Source organism: Rattus rattus, chromosome 17 (genome assembly GCF_011064425.1).
Source record: "Rattus rattus isolate New Zealand chromosome 17, Rrattus_CSIRO_v1, whole genome shotgun sequence".
Lineage (NCBI taxonomy): Eukaryota > Metazoa > Chordata > Mammalia > Rodentia > Muridae > Rattus > Rattus rattus.
Window position 1 is genome coordinate 1,797,062 of NC_046170.1, and position 23,933 is coordinate 1,820,994.

The following is a 23,933-nucleotide window of genomic DNA, read 5'->3' on the forward strand; positions in this document are numbered from 1 at the left end:
GGGCTTCCTCAAAAACAAGGATCACTCTGAAAACTCCCCTTTAAGGGGATCATGTGTGTATCTGGTGGCCTCCAAGGACAGAAGAGGGGCCCAGATCCCTTGAAACTAGAGTTATTGATAGCCGTGAGCCACCATGTAGGTGCTGGGAACCAAACTGGGGCCCTCTGAAATAGCACCAAGTGCTCTTAACCCCTAACCCACCTCTTCGGCATCCCCCCGCCCCCACCCTGCCCTGCACTGAGTGTTCTGAGAACTCAGGACATCTTTCTGATGTCATTCACTTCCCCCACAGACGTCTTTCTCTGTGGTCTCCTGCTGCCTTCTCTGCCTCGCCTCCACCGACTTCGTGAAATCCCACAGATTTTGCAAGTTTTGTAGTTTCACTTGTCAGTTCATGTGCTGGGCAGGTAGTGTGTGGCGGGCGCGTGACAGTTGCTATAATCTGCACAAGACCAGTTTGGGCGGGAATGCTTGTACTTTGGTTAGCATCTGCAGATTGCTAGCCTGCAGATGCTCAGCGGCTGTCCTCCGCTCCACGCATAGGTGGGATGTGTGAGATTCACACATCAAGAACGCATGACAAATGACAAGACAAAAAAAAAAAAAAAAAAAAGGCTTCCTTTTTCGAGCTGGGGAAATGAAAGTTTAGACTGGCTTTGGGCTCGAATGGGACCTCACAGCAGTAAGATGTCCCACGGGAGAAGGGATTTCTCAGCAGTGACAGCTCTGAACCAAGATCTAAGAGCTCTTTGCCTAGTGTTTGGAGCTGGTAAAGGGTGGGAAGGTGATGGTGGTCAGGCTGATGGTGTGCTTAGCCTCTGGCTATACTTCATTGCAACTGAGCCCTCTGTGTGTGTGTGTGTGTGTGTGTGTGTGTGTGTGTGTGTGTGTGTACACACTTTTCATAGGGTGGATAAGGGGAGCCACTCACTCTTGGAACTCAGTTCATGCTGGCCATAGGCTAGACTGATCCCTTAAATTACCTAGCTGCACAGCTATGTCTGTGTACTGGACATCACTACCACCATGCCATGGCGAGCCCAGAGGATATCAGAAACCCACTGGTTGGCTTAAATTCACTCTGGGAAGTCACAGAGCCTGTATCTCTCAAGTTTGAGCACTGTCCCTTCTCCAGGCACCTCTAGTGAAATGCTAATCTGGTTTTAGCCCCCCTCATCTGCGGACAGGGCTAGGAGTTTTGTCTTCAGACTCGAGACGCTGGAGATCGAGCGTGGCCTGTGTTCGTATGTCACTTCTATATTCTTGCTGTTATCATTACCATCAACGCATTGGCATTTCAGATTGCTTTTTTCATTTATTTTACGTGCACTGGTGTTTGGCCCACATTGTAGTATGTCTGTGTGAGGGTGTCACGTCTTGGAGTCACAGACAAGTGTGAGCTGCCATGCGTTCCCCCAGGTTCTCCTAACCATTGAGCCATCTCTCCAGACCACACTGGCATTTTTTTTCTCTTTTAGAATGTAAGTATATTTTAAGGGAATGCTTCGTATTATTAGAGTAAATAGGAGATCTGGGTAGAAGGTGCTGTAAATAGAAAAAAATTATAAAACGAATAGCATTCAAATAAAGCAACACTATTTAAAATTAAGTAGATGTGGTGGTGTGGTGGCCCACATCTTTAATCCCGACACTCTGGGGGCAGAGGCAGGCGAGTCTCTGAGATCGGGACCAGTTCAGTTTACACGGTAAGTTCAGACCAGCCAAGGATTACAGAGTTAAGACCCTATCTCAGCAAAACAAAATAAAATTTAGCTAGAAACTTTGTCATAAAAGATTGCTTGCACACCCATGCATATTGGGGCTATGAACTGAATTCAGGAGGTAGCGGGAACCCCTGCTCATCAACGGGTGAGCGGGAGGAAAAACGTGGTGCATATATATACACACAGTGGAATAATTTTAAACAAGGTGCTATATACACACAGTGGAATGATTTTAAACATTTAAAAAGGACATTCCCCCCCTTCCTCTTGAGACAAGGTGATGTAGCACAGACCGGCTTGGCACATTTGATCCTACCGCATTTCTCTCCCAAGTGCAGAAAACAGCTTCTGCTGTTTGTCTGAGGTAGAGTCTCTCATGTACTGCGGTTGACCTCAGACTTGGTCTGTAGCTAAGGATAATCTTGAACCCTTGGTGCTCCTGCCCTGGCTTCCCAGTTGCTGGGATTATAGGCACAGGGCCTTAGGGAAGACTTTCTGACCTATGTATAACATGACTGAATCTTGAGAGTGTGCATTGTGGAATCAGCCGGTCAGAAGGACACACCCTATGTGATCCTGGTTATAGGAGTTCGCTACAGTAGTTTCATTGATAGAGACAAATAGGAGGAGTGGTTGCCAGGCCTTTGGGTCCGGTGAGTGGGGTGCTATGTTTGGGAAAATCTAAGCTTGGTGACAGACAATAGTCATGGTTATGCGACAGTGTGTGTACTTCATGTTGCAGGGTTCGATACCTATAACTGGATAAAATAGTAAATTTTGTGAGATATGCATGTGTTACCACAATAAAACTTTTTTAAGTTTTTTGTTGTTGTTGTTGTTATTGTTGTTGTTGTTGTTTGTGTTTTGAAACAAGATTTCACTATGTAGCTGAGGCCAGCCTTGAGCTGAAGGACCTCCTGAGGAATCCTGAATGCTGGGCTCCAAGGACTGTGCCTGCCAATGGTGCTCACGGGTAACTTTGTTTTTAATAAGAATAAAGAATGGGGGGATGGGGGTGGAGGGAGTGGAGCAGGGCAGGAAGAAGAGGAACAGAGGTCTGAGTTGGAAAGAGACTAAAGCCTGCCAGGCACAGAGGTAGTTCCGGCCACGCCAGAAGGATTGCTGGAGCCCAGAACTTCTGGCCTGTGGTGTGCCGTGCTGAATGAGTGTCCCCACCAAGTGCTGGGTCAGTATGGCGACTGCCAGATCGCTTTAGGAAGGGGAACTGGCGTAGATCAGCAACACGACAGATCAGAACTGAGATAGAGGCTAAGGATGTTCTGTCTCTAACTGGAGGCTTCTGATTGCTAGCAAGACTGGGAAGATTTGAAGGGTGTTACTCTCCTTCCTGTTCCAATGTCCAGTCATTCTCAGCCCCTCCCCCGACCCCAGGCGGAGAGACCCTCGTCAAGGGATGGCAATGACCTCATCTCCTCCGAGGGACTAAAGAAGGTACGGATCGGGGCTGGAGAGATGGCTCAGCGGTTAAGAGCACCCGACTGCTCTTCCAGAGGTCATGAGTTCAATTCCCAGCAACCACATGGTGGCTCACAACCATCTGTAAAGAGATCCGATGCCCTCTTCTGGTGTATCTGAAGACAGCTACAGTGTACTTATATATAATAAATAAAATAAATCTTTAAAAAAAAAAAAAAAAAAAAAAAAAAAGAAGGTACGGATCTGTCTTCTGAGCATAAGACTGTCTGAAGGTGAGTTCTAAGGTGTTATGTGCAGGGGTGACCACCATCCCAATCTCGGAGGCAGAACAATGAGGTAGGAAACAGAGAGGCTGTAGGGGCCTGGGGAGCAGAGCTCTACCTGGGCCTTTAGTGCAGCTGCTCACCTCAGAGCATGTGGTTCAGTCCAGGCAGCCAGGAGACCCCTGCTATGAAAGGTCAGGAGGTGAATGTCTGGTTATAATGGTCAGAGTAAACTACAACAAGGGTGTGCGGGAGCTAGGGCTGTGGCTCAGCGTGCAGATGCTTACTACACAAGCACAAGGCCCTGGGGTTGAGGCCAAGCACCACACAAGACAATAGCCAGGAAAAAAAAAAAAGCCAACATGCTAAAAGGGCAAGTGCTTATCTAAGTCACCCAGTGGGAGTCTGGCCAAGGAGTTGAGACACAATTGCCCTGCAAAACTGTTGATGGCATCTGGGGTGGGGCCCCCTTCCTCTCTGAGCCCCCGGCACCCTCTGTGAGCTGTGCTGAACTGGCTCTGAAGACGCTGGCTTGGGTGGTAGAGGGCAGGAGACTGCTGGGACCAATGCTTTCTTCCTTTCCCAGTTTCTCTATTCCTGCCCCACCCCACCCCCTGCCACCCCACCACCCCAGGAGCAGAAGCCCATGTTCTTAAGTTATGGTTTCCCCGCAGGGAATTTGGGTAGGCTCCCTCTCTCTGAATCACTTCCTCGTTCTCTTTAGGGTTCTGTAGAAAGCACGGTTGTATTGGAGGATAGGCTTGTGGGACTGCTGGCTAAAGAAAGAGACTGGTCTACTTTTCCTCCTGCCGTACTTCCTGAGAGTTGTCCTGGACCAACTGGAACTGGGTCCTTGTCCTCTCTAGTCTATCAGTTCAGTATCTATGACACTTGCTGGTGTCATTGCTGATATAAATGAAGAATATATATATTCTTTAATATATAAGTATATATGTATATATATATTAAAAATATAGATATAGTTTCCCCTTTCTATAAATGAGACTCAGGGGGGAGCCATAGCTTGCCCAAGGGTGCAGAGCTGGCCCATCTCCACAGTACCATGCTGCCCTTCCTGGCACTTCTAGGGAGGTTGACCCCAGCATCCTCCCACCCCACCCCCACCGCCAGAGTGAGATCAAGGAGATCTTGCTCTAGCCAGCAGCTCAGAGGAAACAGAGGCTGCTACCACAAAAGAAGAAGTAATGCATGAGCACAGGGTGAAGTGAGGCCAGAAAAGCTAGGTAGCAAGTGGGCTGAGGTGAACAGAGAAGCCGTAGCTTTCGACGCTTGGCAACTTCCTTTTCTCCCTACAGAAGCTAGAGGACCGACTCGAGGCAGCGGTGAGGACGTGACTGCTATAGCTTACAGGTTAGTGCCCTGGACCCCTCCATTCTCCCACCCATTGGTCCCCATCCACAGACCCCACAGGCCCCTTCCCAGGTGTACAGGCCTTGTGGCATCCCAGGAGTGAAGAGCTAGGGACCCAGCTCCTTCCAACTCCAAAGAAACCCCTGCTTTCAGAAGTGAAGTTAAGGCATGATTCTGTTTCGGGGACCTAGCTCTCCTGAACCCCAGTTTCTCATATAGAAAATGAAATGAATCCAGTAGTATTTTTTTCTGGACTGTGACTGGTCTATTCCTCATTCCAGCCAGGGGCAACTAGAGGAAGCCAGAGGCAGAGCCCCAGCCCGTGGTGAGCAGGGCTAGCTGTTTGTGGAGCCATGTCTAAACGGGAGCATTGTCCTGGGCAGGCCTTGGTGTGGCTGGGGTACATGATCTATGCTGGGTAGAAAGCAGGGGCTCATGTACTAATGATGTATTCCTGTCCAAGGCCTTTAGTTAAAGGACTAGACCTAGGGCAGGGGCTGGTTCCCACAGGAAAGGATCCTAAAAATGGTTGGGTTCTTCTCCCTGGGAAATGGGTCTTTCTGGCCTAATCTTACATAGAGGAAATTGGAGGGTCGGTGAGGCCAGCACAGCCTGGGCACTGGATAGTGGAGCTGATTATTAAACCCATAGCTGGGACTTGAGAGATGGCTCAGCTGTTAAGAGCACTGACTACTCTTCCAGACGTCCTGAGTTCAATTCCCAGCAACCACATGGTGGCTCACAGCATCTGTAATGGAATCTGAGGCCCTCTTCTGGCACACGGGTGAAAATAAATAAATCTTTAAAAAAGAAAACCCATAGCTTTCTAAAGCCCCTTTCTTGTCCACATGTCTCTGAGTCTCCCTGTTGACCTAAAATAGTCTTACTTGCCTACCACCACTAGCTCTCCAGGCACCATAGGGAAGTTGCTGCTGGTGCTGGTTTGGAATTTGAAGCCCAGGTTTGGGTCCTAGCTTGGCTCCAGGGCTGCTGTTGAACCCCAAGCCAACCCTTGGCTTTCGTGGAACCACCTGGAAAGTCAGGAAAGGCATCCCCGTTTCCCAGGGCGTTTCAAGTGAAGAACTGCAGGGATAGAAACCTGATGGCCTGGGGTTGACAGGGTGCTGATGCCTGGGTCCCGATCAGTAGAGATAGGGCGGGTACCAGAGGTTACAAGCGAAAGCAAAGGTAGAGATTTGCCCATGAGAGTAATGTGGAAGCCACAGCTTCTCTCTAGGACGTTGGGGTGGGATTGGGCGAACTTCTGCTCTGGTCTTGATTTTTCTAGTTCTATATGGAGTCAGGCTGCCTCTCTCTGTGTATCTGCTTGGGAGCAGCATGGCTAAGGCCTGGAATCGGGTTTTAGGGCCCTGACCCTGGAGGTCAGATTCTTCTGCCCACTGGGTTTCAGTGTTTCCACTTAGAGTTCCATCAGCTGAGGTTTTCTGTGTCACCACGTCCTCTATGATCCTAGCCCAGGCTGTCTCAATAGAAACAGTTCATGTTGTCCCTCTGAAGGCTTCCTTGGTCTCCCCAAACTTTGCCCCACTTCCCTTCTCTGAGACCCCAGGAAGGTAAGTGGATCATGCACTAGTTCTTCAATTCTATTCCTCTGCTAAGATTGGCTTCCATGTTAATCCACACAGGATTAGGAGAAGAGATGGGCTATCAATGTAGCTCAGTTTGTAGCGTGCTCCGTTTAGCAAGCACAAAACCCTAGGTTTGATCCCCAGTGCGACATAAATAAACCTAGGTGTAGAGAGCATGGGCCTGTTAACCTCAGAACTTGGGGAGTGAAGGCAGGAAGACACGGAGTCTGAGACAAGCCTCGGTTACACGGTGAGTTTGAGGCTAGCTCAGGTTAAGCCTTGTGACCCTGCCTTGAAACCCAAACCAAACCAAATCAAAAGATTAAAAATGATGCTCCTACCATCACAAATAAAAGATCATGTGGTGCTAAAAAAAAATAATGTCAAACTAGAAACTATTTGTGCTCCTGTAATAGTCAGGGACTGGTTTTCCTGCTAGGGAAACTTCTCAGAAAAGGATAGGAGTGAATGACAGATATGCTGTACCCCGGTGTACCAACAGAGAACGCTGTTCGCACAACGATATTGTTTCTTGTTGCTTGCAGTCCTGGGGATGGAACCCAGGGTCTGGTCATGATCCACAGGCTCTATACCACTGAATGGCATTCCAGCTTGGCTGCATTGTTGGTAAGAACAAAAGACCAGAACTGGCCAGAGGACATTAGACTCCTTGCTCTGTTAAATGCTATTAACAGAGGACTGTTAATTCTAACTCATACCTAAGATAACATTAGCACATGTAGTTGAAGAGGTGTCGTCCCTGGACACAGTGACAGCAGGGTCTCCCAGGCGTGTTTTCAAGGCAGAACAGAATGGCCCAGGCTCCACTTTGTGTATTAAACAGCAGACATTTCTCTTCTTTGTGCGTGCACGAGGAACATTAGAAGCTAGCTGCAACAGAGTCCAAGGAAGGGAGTATCCTGCAGGTCACTGACCCAGGACTGAGCAGCTAGACTTCCAGAATGGAAGACTGCTTGGCATTTTATAGCTTTTTTTATTTATTTCTTTACTTACTGTTTATATTTGAAAGATGTCTAAGCTGTCCAAAACGTAAAAAAACAGGGACGTGTGCAAGTGTAGCATATGGGCAAGCCTTAGAAACAGACGGTACCAGATGTGTACCTTGCTTTTGCACATGTAAGAGATGTGACCTGTTTTCGCAAGGGTGGGATTACATAGTTTTTTGACCTTAAGTTTTATTTTATATGTAAGAACGTTTTGCCTGCCTATCTGTCTGTGTATCACTTGTGAGCCTTGTATCCAGAGAGGTCAGAAGAGGATGTTGGATCCCTTGGGACCAGAGTGGTCCCAGATGGTTATGTGTTGCCATGTGTATGTGGGGAATCTAACCCAGGTCCTCTAGAACACCAGCCAGTGTTCATAGTTGCTTGAGTTGTCTCTCCAGCCCCCCAGTTTTTACAACATTAAAACATTTTTTTTTTAATCTTCTAGTGCTGGAGATCAAACCCAGGGCCTTGCATGTACGAGGCAAGTGGCCTGCCACTGAGTCACACACCTCGGCCCCTGTGTGTGACTTTCAGAATCTCTGTCACTCAAAATGCTATGTTGCACTCATTTTTAACTTTAAAAAGGATAATTCACTGTACTCTCTTAATGCTGGCAATTAAACCCAAGGCCTGTTGCTTGCTAAGCAGTTACCACTGGGCTACATCCCTGGTTTTCCTTTTTCTAAGCTGGGAAAAGTTTCAAATTCACGAATGCTTGCAAAAACAAAACAAAACAAAACAAAACAAAACAAAACAAAACAAAACAAAACACCCATACAGAAAAGTTCTGGGGTTGGGGATTTAGCTCAGGGGTAGAGCGCTTGCCTAGCAAGCGCCAAGGCCCTGGGTTCGGTCCCCAGCTCCGAAAAAAAAAAAAAAAAAAAAAAAAAAAAAAAAAAGTTCTGTGTGTTCTTCACCCAATTTTCTCCCATAGTGATGCCTTACACACCTATAGTGTAGTCCCAAGCTCAAGAAATATACTTTGGTGTGGTTCACCGAGGTCATCAGCTCACTACGTGTTCCTTTACACACCAGAGCAGTGTAGGTGAAGACTAAATTCTGTGCATTTTAATCACATGGCAACTCCTGGAGCAGCCAGCACAGTTACAGCACAAATTCCTCGATCACAACGCAGTTCCCTGCTCCCACTCCTAGATGCTTCAGGAGCCCTTCCTTGCCTGTGGCAACCGCTGATCCCATCTGCGTCTCTGTAATTTTCATTTCAAGCATGTTCTGCCGGTCACATCACGCTCCCTTAACAGTTTTGAGTCTTTTGGTTTTTTTTGTTTTGTTTTGTTTTGTTTTGTTTTGTTTTGTTTTGTTTTTTTCAGTAGAATTCCCTTGAGGTCCATGTAAGTGTATAGGGTTTTTTTTGTTGTTGGCCCTTTCTTTCTGTGTGTGTGTGTCTGTTTCTGTTTCTGTCACTGTCTCTCTCTGTCTCTGTCTCTCTGTCCCTTCCCCCATCCCTGTCTTCCTCTCTCTCTCCTGTCTTTCTCTTTCTTTTCTTTTTTTGAGACATGGCTCACTGTGTATCCTTGTCTGGCCTGGAACTCACTCAGTAGACCAGGCTGGCCCAGAACTCATAGAGATCCACCTACCTCTGTTTCCCAAGTGCTACGATTAATGGCACGTGCCACCACGCCTGGCAAGTATAGACATTAAAAAAAATTTTTGTCTAAATTGCTGCGTTGCATCTCGTGGCATGGTTGTATTACACTTTGTTTAACCGTTCACCAATCGAACACTGGGTTGATGTCAATTTTGGCCATCGCCATTATTCTTGCTATTGTTCTGGTTACTGATTGTACGTGTATGGTGCGTGCGTGTGAATGTGATGCACATGTGCCACTGAAGTAATGCTGATGTCAAAGGGCCAACTTCATGGATTCGGTTCTCTGCAACCTTTACCGTGGGCTGCAGGCATTGAACTCAGGTCACCAGGTTTTTTGTGGCAAGAACCCTTATCCACTGACACCATCTCGCCAGCCCTCCGACTTTGGGATATTATTAGTAAAGCTAATGTGAATGTCTGTGTACAGATTTATTTGTGGATGTAGGTTTTTATTTCTCAGATAAACCATCCACAGCTACTTCAGGCTTATATGGTAGATACTTAGCTGTTTGTTTAGTTTCAGTGTGTGTGGTGTTGCCATGGAGCGGATGAGGCAAGCACTATACCACTGAGCTACACCCCAGTGCACTCTCTCTCTCTCTCTCTCTCTCTCTCTCTCTCTCTCTCTCACACACACACACACACACACACACCTTACTCTCTCTCTCACTCCAGTGCTTGCTCTCTCTCTCTCTCTCTCTCTCTCTCTCTCTCTCTCTCTCTCTCTCTCTCTCTCTCACACACACACACACACACACCTTACTCTCTCACCCCAGTGCTTGCTCGATTGCTCTCTCTCTCTCCCCCCCCAGTGCTTGCTCTCTCTCTCTCTCTCTCTCTCTCTCTCTCTCTCTCTCACACACACACACACACACACACACACACAGAGGAGTCATCGAACCCTATCGTATTTAGCCATTCCTCTATTAATAGACATTCTTAAGCTATCCTCTTAAAACATTTATTTGTCATTTTCATTTTATGAGTGTTTTGCACGCATGTGCGTAGAGGCCAAAAGAGTGTGGCGTATCCACCACCACTGTTTACCTGTTCCTCTTTACCTGTCTCTTGAACCTGGGTTTATCCCTTGGCTAGGCCGGAAGCCAGCAGACTGCAGCAATCCTCTGGACTCTGTCCATTTGGTGACGGGGTTACAGGTGCTTGTAGGGAACATTGGTTTGTTGCAGGTGGGATCCGGATTTCAGTCCTCATGATTATAGGGCAAGCACCCTGAACTGTGCGGACATCTCTCTATCTCTAAGCTAGCTCACTTTCTCTCCCTCCCTCCCTCCCTCCCTCCCTCCCTCCCTCCCTCTCCTCTCCTGTCCCCTCTCCCTCTCTCCCTCCCTCCCTCTCCTCTCCTGTCCCCTCTCCCTCTCTCCCTCCCCTCTTTCTCTGTTTCTTTGTGTGTTACTAAGGGTTGAACCTAACGCCTCATACATGCTAGGTAAATGCTCTACCGCTGAGCTAGACCCATAGCTCTTTTTATTTTCGTAATCTTTAGAATTTAATTTATTTATTGTCTTAGGTTTTTCTATTGTTGTGACAGAACACCATGTCCAAAAGCAACTTGAGGAAGAAAGGGTTTATTTTGGCTTATATCTTATAGTCTATCATGAAGAGAAATCGGGGTTGGGGCTCAAGGAACCTAGGAGTAGGATCAGAAGCAGAGGCCATGGGGCAATGCTGCTTACTGGCTTGTTCAGCTTCCCCGCCCTCTTTAAAGTACGTGTATAGATGTTTGGTTTGCCTATGTAAATCTATTTACCATGTCTGTGCCTAATGTCCAGGGAAGCCAGAAGAGGGTATTAGAAACCCTGGTACTGGGATCATAAATGTGTGGGGATGGGAATTGAACCCAGGCTCTCTGTAGAACACTCAGTATGCTGAACAGCTATCTCCAGCCCTCGGCCTGCTGCTTTTTCCGGAGCTGGGGACCGAACCCAGGGCCTTGCGTTTGCTAGGCAAGCGCTCTACCACTGAGCTAAATCCCCAACCCCGGCCTGCCGCTTTCTTAAAGCACCCAGGGCTACCAACTGGCACCTCCCACAGTGAGCTGGAGAGTCTCATATCAGTCATTAGAGAAAATGCACCACAGGACAGTCTGATAGGGAAACTTTCTCAGCTGAGAGTCCTTCTTCCCAAATGACTCTAGCTTGTATCAAACTGGCATGAAACCAGCCGGCGCTTTAACTGATTGCTGTGTTGTGCGCCAGTGTGCGCGCACCTGGGCGAGTGGAAACACGTGCAGCGTACTTATTTATTTATTTTTACATTTATTTACTTTCCTGCGTGGTCATGCTTCTGCACCGCACACAGGGAGAGGGCCAGCCTTTGGGAGTGGGTTCTCTCCTTTCTCCGTGGGCTCTGAAGAAGGAACTCGGGTAGTCAGGCCTGTGCAGAGTGGGCGTTTTTTTTTTTTTTTTTTGTTTTTTGTTTTTTTTTTTTTTAATATATGTTTGTTTTTTATTTGTCAACTTGACATAAGCTAAACTCATCTTAGGAAGAGGAAACATTTGTTGAGAAATTGATCCCATCAGAGCGGCTTGATTAATGACGATGTGGGAGGGGCCAGCCCACTGTGGGCGGTGCCACCGCTGGACCCGTGGTCCTGGGTTCTATAAGAAAGCAGGCTGAGCAAGCCATGATGAGGACTAAGTCAGTGAGCGTGTTCCTTCACGGCTTCTGCTTCAGTTCCTGCCCTGACTTCTCTTCATGAGAGAATGTAAGCTGCACGCCGAGCTCCCCCACCCAAATGTTTTGGTCATAATGTTTATCACGCACAAAGCACCATTACCGCCTAAGCCATCTCGCTGGCCCTATTTTTGAAAATTCTTTCCTTAATAGCTTTAATTGGCTCCCCAAAGCTGTTTAATGGGAAGTAAGTCCCACTGATCAGGTTAGGCACATTCTTAACAGATGATTGCATAAACAGACTCTGTCTGCTGTGTGGGGACGATTGTTTTGCTTATTTTTGCTAAACCGTTTTCCTTTCCAAACTTCTGTCCTTTGGGGCTCGTGGCTGCATTCTGCTGAATTAAGTAACAACGCAGAAATACAATGTGGGAAACATTTAAGGTCTGACGCTGTGCTATGTTCAAAGAAGAAAGAAGCACATCTGACCACCAGTCATGGATGCCTGCTTGGATCCTGCTTGCCTGGCAAAAGGACCAAGCAAGATTCTTAAGGTTCATTTGCCGTATACATGGAATTCCTTCCATATTATTCTATTCTTTGGTCAAGATTTTTATATCAAATCGATTAGTTAGTCTGTCTTTGCTTAAATGAACAATGTTGCCATATCGCTAAAAACATTACAAGGGCAAGAAATAGCCATGCCTTTGATCCCAGCACTTCTGCGGCAGAGGCAGGGGGATCACTATGAGTTTGAGGCCAGATTGGTCTATATTGTGAGTTCCAGGACAGCCAGAGCTACATAGTGAGACCCTGTCTCAAAAAACAAACAAACAAACCCCAAATTTATTTTTACATCTATTATCTATCACCTATCTATCAGCTATCATCTATCTCTCTGTCTATCTATCTATCTAACATCTATCTATTTATCTATCATCTATTCATCTACATCTATCATCTATCTCTGTCTGTCTGTCTATCTATCTATCTATCTATCTATCTATCTATCTATCTATCTATCATCCATCCATCTATTTTCCCTCCCATCCTTATTCAATGAGGCAAGGACTCTCAATCAAACCCAGAGCTCACCAATAAGGTTAATCTCACTAGCCAGCTTGCTCTGGGGGATCCTCTATCTGCATTCTGAGACGGTCACTTTGATCACCCAGCATTTACATGGGTTCTGGAGATCCAAACTCTGGTCCTTACGGTTATGTGGCAAGGGCTTACCCACTGAGCTATCTCCCTTCATTCATTCATTTATTCCCTTCTCTTTTTATCGAGGCGCTGGGGCCTTCTTTTTGAACCTGGGCCTTGAACATGCTAAGCAAGATCTATCAACACAGAGAAACTCAGGAAAGGAGGCCAAAGATTCTTATGCAGGATGGGTCAATAGTATGTATGCCTTGCCTGCTCTTAGTGGTGCCCTCCCCAACCCAGTGAGGCTGGGGAATGCCCCCAGGGAGACTCTCAGGCTGGGCGGCTATTATTTCAGTGGCCAAGTCTTCTGGGGTTAGGGACACTTGGCTTCAGCTACCTTCAAGCAAAGACTCTTTGGCCCCTAAGCCTGACTTTCCTTATCTGTGAGATACAGGAGTTGGAGGAGCATCCCGGATTAAGGATGTAGTTCAGCTGGTGGAGTGCTTACTCGGCATGCGTGGGGCCCTGGTTAGAGCCTCAGTACCGTTGGGTGTTGGGGTGAATTGCTGCAGCCTCAGCGCTTTGCTGGGAGGAAGCAGGAAGATGAGAAGTTCAAGGGCTCCGTCAGTTACATAGCAAGTTTGAGGCCAGCCTAGGCTACAAAAGACCTTATCTCAACAACAAAACCAAAACCAATAAACAATAAACAAACAACAAGAAGAAACAACAATGAAGCAGAAGAAGAAGAAGAAGAAGAAGAAGAAGAAGAAGAAGAAGAAGAAGAAGAAGAAGAAGAAGAAGAAGAAGAAGAAGAAGAAGAAGAAGAAGAAGAAGAAGAAAATGCTGGGGAAATGCAGAAATGTCTAGAAGGCAGAAGTAGCATCTTCACTGTCGTGACTGTGGTTATCCCCTCTCCAAGGTCAGGAGGATACCGGCTGAGGTCATGGATCAACACCAGGCCCTTTTCTTCTGCCTGTGCCTTCTGGCTGCTCAAGTTGTCCTAGTAGGTAAGCGATGGCTCCCTGGGGGAGGAAGGCTGAGAAGCTGGGTCAAGGTCTGAGTCCCACTGTCCACAGAAACCCTGCCAGAGATACTGAACTTGATGAAGCGCCTTGAGCGGCCCATAGGCCGGGCCTTGTCTTCCAGAGTGAGGTGAGTCAGCAATACCCTTAGCCATACCTGCATTCTGAGTACCCACCGTGTGCCTGCTATCAAAATCTGGAGTTGCAGGAAAGGCTTGATACAGTCTTCCAACAGTTTTTTTTGTCTATTGACGATCCTTGATGAAACATTATAAACCAAAAAGGTCCCTGCATCTTCTAGGTAGGGACTCTAAGACTTAGGTACACAGGGGTTAGGGGTTGGGGAGCAGAGATGTGATGGTGGGAGGGTTGGGAGGGAGACGCCATCCCTAGGCTGTCTCCAGCTCCTTCTCCTCATTTCCAGGTTTATCCACTACCTGGAACAGATGCTGCTCAACGCCAGCTTCCATGGGCACAACTTGACCTTGCAGACGAACTCCATCCAGTCTCTGGTCTTCAAGCTGAGCTGTGGCTTTCCTGGTCTCTCCCTGTCCAGTGCCACCCTGACAAATGTCTCCCAGGTCAGAGGCAGCTAGGAAAGTCCTGTAGTTCCCTGTCCTTGCCGTGCCCCCGATCAGCCGGGAGTGGCCTCATCTGCCTTGCTGTGGGAAGATCAGAAAGAGGAGGTACTCTGTGACCTCTCCTGGTCAGGGTCTTCCTCTCCACGTTGCCTAGAGGCAGAAAGCAGTTTCCCCGGGGGCTGGCAGCAGCTAGGGTCACCTGCGTCCTTTCAGGACTCTGGTGTAAACCGGAAGGGATGCTTGCCCAGTGCTGGGGTGTGCACTGGGGTGGTTCTTTTCTTAGGGGATGAAAATGGGTGGAGAGGTCTGGGGTAGGGAGGTGCTGTCAGAAGGTGGAGGCTCAGGTAAGGTTGGTAAGGTTTAATGGGGAGGGAACCTCAAGAGGTTAGGACTGGACCTGTGGACTCAGCCCATCTGCTGCCATTGGCAGGCTTGGGCCCCACATGCCATGCAGTTTCCTGCTGAGCTGACCAAGAACGCCTGTGTGACCTCCCGGCCTGCTGAGCTCAGACTCATCTGCGTCTACTTCTTCACCGCACACCTCTTTCAGGTCAGCAAGTGGCTTCTATACCACAGGTTGGCAGGAGGTGCGGACCAGCTCACTGTGAGCGTGTAGCCGTGGTCACTGCCTCTCTGGGCCCTGCTCACCCTGCCTGCTTTAGGGAGAGACAAAAGGAGTTAAGGAAGGAAGAGCTTGTCCTTGCCCATAATTTCAGGGTGCAGTTCATCATGGTGGAAGTCCTGCCAGAGTACGGCAGGCCTATCCAGAGCCTGACCTAACCTCCATAATCCCTCACAGGCCTACCCAGGAGCTCAACTCTAGGTGACTCAAGGTCTTGTCAAACTGACAATAATATATATATATATATATATATATATATATATATATATATATATATATCTCACAGGGAGGTAGGGTCGCAATCTACAAGTGAAACCCAAAACCTTAGGGTGTCCGTGTCTGTGCTGAGTTGGGAGACAGACAGAGAGCAATGGGGAGGAGAGTCTGGGACGAGAATTCTCATTTCACACAGGGCCTCTCTGACTCCCCCCCCCTACTTAGCCCCGTTTCTACCACCCTTCCAGGACGACCGGAACTCCTCACTGCTCAATAACTATGTCCTGGGGGCCCAGCTGGATCACTGGCCTGTGAACAACCTTCAGAGGCCAGTCAACATCAGCTTCTGGCACAATCGGAGTCTGGTACTGTCTGTTGGGCCTGCCTCCACCCCAGCTCTGATGCTTTCTCTCCCAGTCAGCCCTGGTTTGGCCAAACCAAAAACTGTGGCGCCATCCCCAGACAAAGAACAACTTTAAATCTGTTCTTTGAAGATTTCTGTAAAGAAACAAGAAAGAAGTTTTTCATGGTTTTTTTCTTTTTCTTTCTTTTTTTTTTTTTTGGTGGGAGGGGGGAAGGGGCGTCTCAGTTGCTAGGGCTACAGAGCCAGCTTAAGCTTGCTTAAGCCCTAAAGGGGAATTATATGTTCCTATCAATGAATGTTCAGGGGTGTTCCACCTTCAAGCATGGCTGGATCCAGGCATGGATATAACAGTTAGAGTTCAGTCTTCTCTAGCCTCACCGATGTTTTCCTGCCTTGGCTTTCATTTCTTTGGTAAGATGCAGGCTGAAGGCACTGGGTTTCCCTTCTGTTTTCGGAAGGTTCTTTCCCCCAACAGTGCAAACCAGACTCGCGTCTGTGGCTGAACCAGGCTGTATCCAGCTGAGATGTGCGGATTGGCTGGGCTGGGTCACATGGGGTGGAGATAGCACTGGTGCTGATGCTAGAACAGAAAAGGGTACCTGGACGGCACAAGTCCTGATGCTGCTGCTTCTGGATCCCTGGCCTCCCTGCATTCCTGGGAAGAAGCCCAGAGTGTGATTTTCTGGTATTGTCTGTCTCCAAGCCTAGGCAAGAAGGCTTGCATTTTCAACGTCACAGGGACCTTTCCTTCTACCCTCTGAGCTTTGCCACTGCCCTTCCCTTGGGGATGTGTCCTGTTCCACTTCCGTTCAATCCACGTACCCCTACTCCAATGCTCCTCTGTCTCTCTTTGCTTTCCTTGGTCAGCCTGCACCACACCCCTTACCTCCAACCACAGGGCTTGGCTGCAAATGGGTTTCTCACAATGGGTCTTGGAGGAGACAGCAAACAGCGGTTTACAGAAGACCTGTACCACCAGGGCCAGCACTGCCCCCGAGGATATTGAATAGTCTCTCGTGTTTCTGCCAACCTCATGACTTGGATGTGTATGGCCCATTTTGCAGATGAATAAAGTGAGGCCCAGAGAAGATTGCCTCTTCATCCAGGATAGTGAGAATTTGTGGTGAAGGCAGGGCCGGCATCTGGGATTGTCAAAGCCCAGCCAGACCCCGCAAAATGTTGACAGTGGTGTAGTTGACTCATGTTGGCCCCAGGCCCAATATGAGATCTTATCCAGCACCCCTGGACTGACGCCCGGGTTTCATTTCAGGAAGGGTATACGGTAACCTGTGTCTTCTGGAAGGAAGGAACCGGCAAGCACAGCTGGGGCGCCTGGAGCCCCGAGGGCTGTTACACGGAGCAGCCCTCGCCCACTCAGGTTCTCTGCCATTGCAACCACCTCACCTACTTCGCTGTGCTAATGGTATGCGGGCATTCACCTTGAGCAAGGGGGGTGAGAGCTGCGGGGGCCCCTGATATGCCAGGTGCAAGGCTAAAGACAGCAGTCCGTGAGCCCGAGCCTCTCAGGCTTAAGTCACGCAAGTAAACTTAGGGACTTGCGTTCCTTTGAAAGCCTATTTAGGCTCTAGGCATGGCTCGATCCAGGGGCTAAATCACACTGAGACAGGATTCCGTCTCTATCCCTCCACTGTGTTTGCTCCGTCCTGGCTTGGCCCTCAGCTAGGATGCTCCGTGGGATGATAATGCAACTGCCAGTATCTGTAGTTCATGCCTAGCTGCCCTCGGACCAATAGAATTCAAGAGCCTCCAGACCAATAGAATTCGAGAGCCTCCCTGACGCGGCCTTAGTCTTGGGATCGATTCCGGGTGGAGGCTCTTGCTTCAGTTCAATGACTGTGGGCTGCAGGAGGAAGGCCCCAGAACACCTGTCCATACAGTGGGAGAAGTGGTTCCCCAACCGTGTACATGGAGTGGCTCAAGAGTGCTTTGAGGGGTGTTGGGGATTTAGTTCAGTGGTAGAGCGTTTGCCTAGCAAACGCAAGGCCCTGGGTTTGGTCCCCAGCTCCGAAAAAAAGAAAAGGAAAGAAAAAAAAAAAAAAAGAGTGCTTTGAGGGAGGAACAGGGAGAAGAGTTATAGGTGGCAAACGTCATGATGCAGGCTACAGCTTCAGTCAAGGCAGGACTGGGCCGGGCTGTAGGGAAGGGACTTGGAGCTGAGGTCTGGGCGGCTCCTCTGGCAGAGCCCAGATAGAGTTGGACACTTCTATGCTTCAGGCTCTCAGCCCCTTTTGCCCTGTAGCAGCTCTCTGGAGATCCGGTGCCCACTGAGCTGCAGACGCCTCTGGAGTACATCTCCCTGGTGGGTTGCAGCATCTCCATTGTGGCCTCGCTGCTCACCATATTACTGAATGCCCACTCCAGGTAATCCTCTGCCTTGCCCAGCCTGCCCCATTGCTGGCCTGTGTCTTCCTTCTTGCCCTAGTGTCTGCCTTCACGCCCCCGGGCAGGTGGGTGTTACTCAGAGGGAAGGAAGGGCCACGGACATAAGTCAGCTTAACAACGTGGCAGCCATTAGGTTCCTCCCCAACTTGCTTCAGTTTCCCCATCATTGTGCATCTGTGAGCCAAGCCATGCCACTGTCTGGGTGATGTCCCACCCACAGGAAGCAAAGTGACTCCACCACACGCATCCACATGAACCTGAATGGCTCTGTTCTGCTCCTGAATGTCACCTTCCTTCTGAGCTCCCAGATGGTCCCTCCCACAGTGCCCAGGTCAGTCTGCATGGTGCTGGCTGCCACCCTACACTACGCGTTGCTCAGCAGCCTTACCTGGATGGGCGTCGAAGGCTTCAACCTCTATCTTCTCCTGGGGCGTGTCTACAATGTTCACATCCGCCGGTACTTGCTCAAGCTCTGCGTGCTGGGCTGGGGTAAGGGACAGCTATCTCGTCGACCTCTGGGACTCCCAGTGTACAGGGTGCTGACCCCAAGTCCTCCTGCCTTTCATAGTGGCCGTCTCTAACTCTATCTCCGTCAATGACATCAGCTCCACCATCCCCTCCACCCCCAACACCGTCATGGCTCCTGCCGTCATGGCTCTACCTCCCTCTGCTTTCAACACGATCGTTGCTATCATTGTGGCCTTCACCAATTCCAGTCTCAACACTGTCATTGCCCCCAGTCCCCTGTCCCCACCTCTGCTACCCGTGCCTGCTTTACTCCCGTTTCCACCTACTCCATCTCAATCATCCCATCACCTTCCTCACCTTCACTGCACCCCATCACCATCTCCGTTCTCATCTTTACCACAGAAGCGCCCTTGTAGACCCCTCCGTCACCGCTCCGGCCCATCTTTTGTCTCCATTTTCTTTCGCATTTCCCAACCCATGCCACCTCCTGCTAGCTCCTTACCACCTCCCAGGTGACCCCCACCACCGCTGCCGCTCAGGACTGGAATCTCACCAAAGTCCTGGAGCTGAGGCTCGGCACAGTGTGCAGCCCTCCCCTGTCACCAGGCCCAAGGATCATCTCCTGAGTCTTTGTCTCACCCCTCAGGGTTTCCAGCCCTCTTGGTGCTGCTTCTTCTGATGATCAAGAGCTCAGTGTATGGACCCTGTGTGATCTCTTTCTCCAAAAGTCAGGAAAATGGTACCGACTTCCAGAATGTGTCCATGTGAGTGCCTGGTGAGGTAGAAGGGCCATGTGTACCTCTGTGGTGAAGTCATGGCTGGGAGTCAAAGAGGCAGCCATAGTTTAGGTGGGGGATTCCCGTGGGTTCTGCCCAGCCTTGCAGTGTCCCTGAGGTCTCTGCAGGGATGGAGACCTGCTCTGGGCTGACTGACTAGGAAGCCATAGAGTGGGTACCAATACTTGCTGAGTCTCTGGGACCAGTTAGGAGGGCCTCCTGGCAACACTTGGACATATATCACATGATCAAATGGGTTGATCCTGTGGTTTGATCTAGTGCCGGCCCCAGAGCTGCTTAGCTTGGCTGGCACCTGACTACAGGGCCTTCAGGCCATCTCTCTATCTCTCTATCATCTAACCATCTATCCATCCATCTATCCATCCATCTATCCATCCATCCATCCATCCATCCATCCATCCATCTATCCATCCATCTATCATCCATCTATCCATCCATCTATCCATCCATCCATCCATCCATCCATCTATCTATCTATCTATCTATCTATCTATCTATCTATCTATCTATCTATCTATCCATCCATCCATCTATCCATCCATCCATCTATCCATCCATCCATCTATCCATCCATCTATCTATCCATCATCTATCTAACTATCTATCCATCTATCTATGTATCTAAGTATCTATCTATCTATATATGTATGTATGTATCTATCTACATATGTATCCAAGTATCTATCTATATATGTATGTATCTAATCTATCCATCCATTCATCCTTCTTTATTTCTTTCTATTTATCAATCTATCTATGTATATAAGTATCTATCTATATATGTATCTATGTACTTACCTACCTACCTATCATCCATCCATCCATCTTTCTTCCTATCCATCCATCTATGTATCTACCTAAGTATCTATCTATATATGTATGTATGTATCCATCCATCTTTCTTTCTATCTATCCATGTATGCATGCATGTATGTATATGTATGTATGTATGTATGTATGTATGTATGTATCTATCTATCTATCTATCTATCTATCATCTCCATACCCATCTACCCACCTTTTACCTGTCTGCATTCTTAAACTGAAATGACAGTTTAAAAAGCACCCCTCAAACACAGTCCGGTCATGCCGCAGCAGTGCTGGTGTAGTGAGCAGTGGTTCAAGCCTTCATGCTAGAATGTTCTGTAGAAGTAAAAGCAAAGGGTGCTCAATGCTGGCTACCAGTCAGTGTGCATGACTCTCCCAAATGATGTCCAAGGACACTGTGACTGCAGTGTCAGGGCCCCAGGGTGGAGTTGGAGAGATCTAAATGCATGATTGTGACAGGAATTCAGACTCAGTGCCCAGACCAAGGAGCTTCAAGTCCTACCCTTGCCCCTAACCAGGGTGTGCTTCTAAGCAGAAACCTCAGTTTCCCTAACTGTAGAATGGAGATGGTTAGGTGCCTGCCCCTGGCATGCCTGGGATTGCCTGGGATGACCATGTTGGCCATGGGTGTGGTCTCTGACCTGAGTAAAGAATAGCACCTGCCTTGATGATGTCCTAGAGAGGCCAGGGCCCGGAGGCACCTCAAGTTCAATGCCTTCTGTGGGCTTTCCCTACTGCTAGCCTGCTCCCCCATTCTTGCATGCCAGAGCATCTACCATGGGTGGCGCTCTATGCACCGCTCAGGTCTAGGTGGGGCAAAGGTCAAAGATCACCATTGCACAAAGGTGGTGGCAAGATGATGACAATGGTGGGTGTCTTAGTCAGGGTTCCTATTCCTGCACAAACATCATGACCCAGAAGCAAGTTGGGGAGGAAAGGGTTTATTCAGTTTACTTCCAAGCTGTCCATCACCAAAGGAAGTCAGGACCGGAACTCAAGCAGAGCAGGAAGCAGGAGCTGATGTAGAGGCCATGGAGGGATGTTACTTACTGGCTTGCTTCCCCTGGCTTGCTCCGCTTGCTTTCTTATAGAACCCAGGACCACCAGCCCAGGGATGGCCCCACCCACAATGGGCTGAGTCCTCTCCTCTTGATCACTAATTGATCACTTACAGCTGGGTCTCATGACGGCATTTCCACAACTGAGGCTTCTTTTCTGTGATAACTCCAGCTTGTGTCAAGTCGACTCACAAAACCAGCCAGGACAGTGGGGTAGGGTGGAAGAGGAAGCTTCCAGAGCAAGAGCCCAGGCCAGCCATCTGCTAGAATGTTGCTCAGGTGAGGCAGGAGGAGGAGGGAGGAGATTCAGTTGAGTCAGATTTGAGGCTTACGGCGTCATGGTTGAGAGGAGGCACTTCAGTAAGGGGGTAGAGGTGACAGGAAGCTGGGCAGAGGAGCTTTGGCATATGAACTGTCAGGCAAGTTATGACCGTTGGGACATCAAGACCAGTCAGGGACAAGAGCTGGTCCCAAGGCTCCAGGTGCGCTTGTCTTCCCACAGGTCTTGGGGCCGTGCTAATCCTGGCCTTCTCCCTCCTCCTACAGGTGCTGGGTACGCAGTCCCATGGTACACAGCATCCTGGTCATGGGCTATGGTGGCCTCACATCTCTCTTTAACCTGGTGGTGCTGGCCTGGGCTCTGTGGATCTTGTGCAGGCTACGGGCACGGGAGAAGGCACTGAGTCCCTGGGTCTATCGGGACATTGTTATGGTGTTGGGTCTCACTGTGCTACTGGGCACCAGCTGGTCCCTGGCCTTCTTCTCCTTCGGCGTGTTCCTGCTGCCCCAGGTCTTCCTCTTCACCATCTTCAACTCGCTCTATGGTAAGTCTGCAGGAACTCCCAGGGCCACAGACGCTGGGAGGGGGCTAGTCACCGAGGCCCAAGGGTGGGTGATGATTGAGCCTACAGCTTCGTTTAAGCTGGTCTAGGGGCACATTTACCCAGAAGTGTGTCCTCTGGGTCTGTCCCTCTGTCCCCCAGTAAGAGGTTGTTGGGTTCTAGTGACCTCCTCACTAACCAGCCTGTCTTGCAGGTTTCTTCCTCTTCCTGTGGTTCTGCTCACAGAAGCGTTACTCGGACGCGGAAGCCAAGGCAGTGATGGAGGCAGTCAGCTTCTCCCAGATGACACACTAACCCATCTCCTGCCCTGTAGTTTCAGCCTTCACTATTTCCAGCAGCCCTTGGCCTTGGCTCATCCAGGGAAGGTGGTAGGCTGGTGGCGGGACAACAGAGTCTACTGTACCCTTGGGGGACCCTTTCCATCTCCCAGAACTACCTGGGGCTGACGGCAGTGTGTGACTCTTCATCTTGGTCCTTCGTGTCTGGATGCGACTCCATTGGCCAGGCTATGGACCGAGCTCTAACTCGGAAGTCAGGAATCTACACTAGGCTGGACCACACTTTGCACCCTGCTCCGCACTTACAGGATTGTGGCCTGTGCTTGGAGCCACTCTTTCTTTTACCAGTCCCAGGTGTTGATGACCTCAACTTTCTATCTTTCCAAGGGTCAGGGAACCCAGCCCTTCCTCCTTGTTTTAACCACCACAGATGGTATAGACCAGCAGTCAAGGCCAGGCTTTTGTCTCTTTCCCTGAAGCTGAGCCAGCTGGGCTTGAGGGATCTAGATGCTAGACTATTGGGTATACATGGGGGGCGGGGGGTGTTCACCATTTACAAACTCTCTGCCCACAGTGGGCAAACATCTGCGCTGCCTGTCAGACCAGGTGAGAAACAATGCTCGTTAAGTCAGCGCTGTCTCCAGGATGGACAGCAGGGGGCGCTGTTGGCCTGTACGCCAAGGCATTGGTGCCAAAACTGCCCCTGGAAATGCAGATGTTATCTGTGGGAGGACAACCCCTCACACAGTAGGCGAGTAGGGACTCCCGGATCACACATCCATTGTCTCCTTCCCTATGCATCTGACCAAGGTCCCTTTTGGGGGCTTTGTGCCCAGGCCTTCCTGGCACCAGGTTGGGTCCCACGCCAGCCGTTAGACACATGTACTTGAACAGTAAGGGAATCAGAGCTGGATGCCACCCTCTGCAGAGGATGCTCTGCCTTTCTGGGTAATTATGTCTTAGCTCTTTACTGGCTGGAGAGAATGGTCCAGGCTCTGGGCCAGGTTGCCTGGGCTCAGATTCTAGCTCTATGGCTGTGGCCAAGTTGTCCGGCCTCTCCGTGCCTTATTTCCCCATCTACAGCAGGGACGACAGTAGTAAGGTTTCGGAATATTCAGTAAAAGAAAGGATCCACTCAAGTCCTACCACAGCGAGGTCTCGACAGATGGTTACTGCTGTCAGTGGATTTGTATCTGCGTTATTATTTGGGTGTGCATGTGTGTGTGGTGTATGTGCGCCTGTGCACCCTTGCACATGAGTACCGGAGCCAGAGAAGGATGCTGGGTGTCCTGTTCTATGGCTTTTTATCTTATTCCCTCGAGACAGGGTTTCTCACCCAAAGCAGAGCCAGGCTGACAGCCAGCACCCCCAACAATCACCCAGTAACTGGAGGCTCCTGGGACCATACTTGGCTTTTTACATAGGTGCTGGGGTCTGAGCTCAGGGCCTCACACTTGTGCACAAGGCTCTTATGTCCTAAACCATCTCCTCAGCCCCGTTATTGCTAACAGCTTCAATGAGGGAAGTCATTCAAGGTCCCAGGCCTGGTGCTGTCTGACCCCCTCACAGCACCTCCTTAGGCATATCCTTCCATTCCTGTTTTGCAGCCCCCCTCTCCCACTTTTCTTGGAGGAGGACCTTGCTCAACCCTTCTGGTCCCTATTGTACCAA

The 23,933-nt window shown here is 49.3% G+C and overlaps 1 protein-coding gene across 1 annotated transcript; it reads left to right on the forward strand.

Moving 5' to 3' along the window:
* Positions 1 to 4,603: 4,603 nt before the first annotated feature.
* Adgrg5 (adhesion G protein-coupled receptor G5) lies at positions 4,604 to 23,445 on the forward strand. The gene is made up of 12 exons (XM_032887685.1): positions 4,604 to 4,795; positions 13,703 to 13,790; positions 13,860 to 13,935; positions 14,230 to 14,386; positions 14,817 to 14,936; positions 15,473 to 15,589; positions 16,859 to 17,011; positions 17,849 to 17,970; positions 18,212 to 18,480; positions 19,106 to 19,223; positions 21,689 to 21,966; positions 22,178 to 23,445. Exons 2-12 carry the CDS (start codon positions 13,727 to 13,729, stop codon positions 22,276 to 22,278), a joined length of 1,575 nt encoding a protein of 524 aa, XP_032743576.1. The 5' UTR covers positions 4,604 to 4,795; positions 13,703 to 13,726; the 3' UTR covers positions 22,279 to 23,445.
* Positions 23,446 to 23,933: the final 488 nt, after the last annotated feature.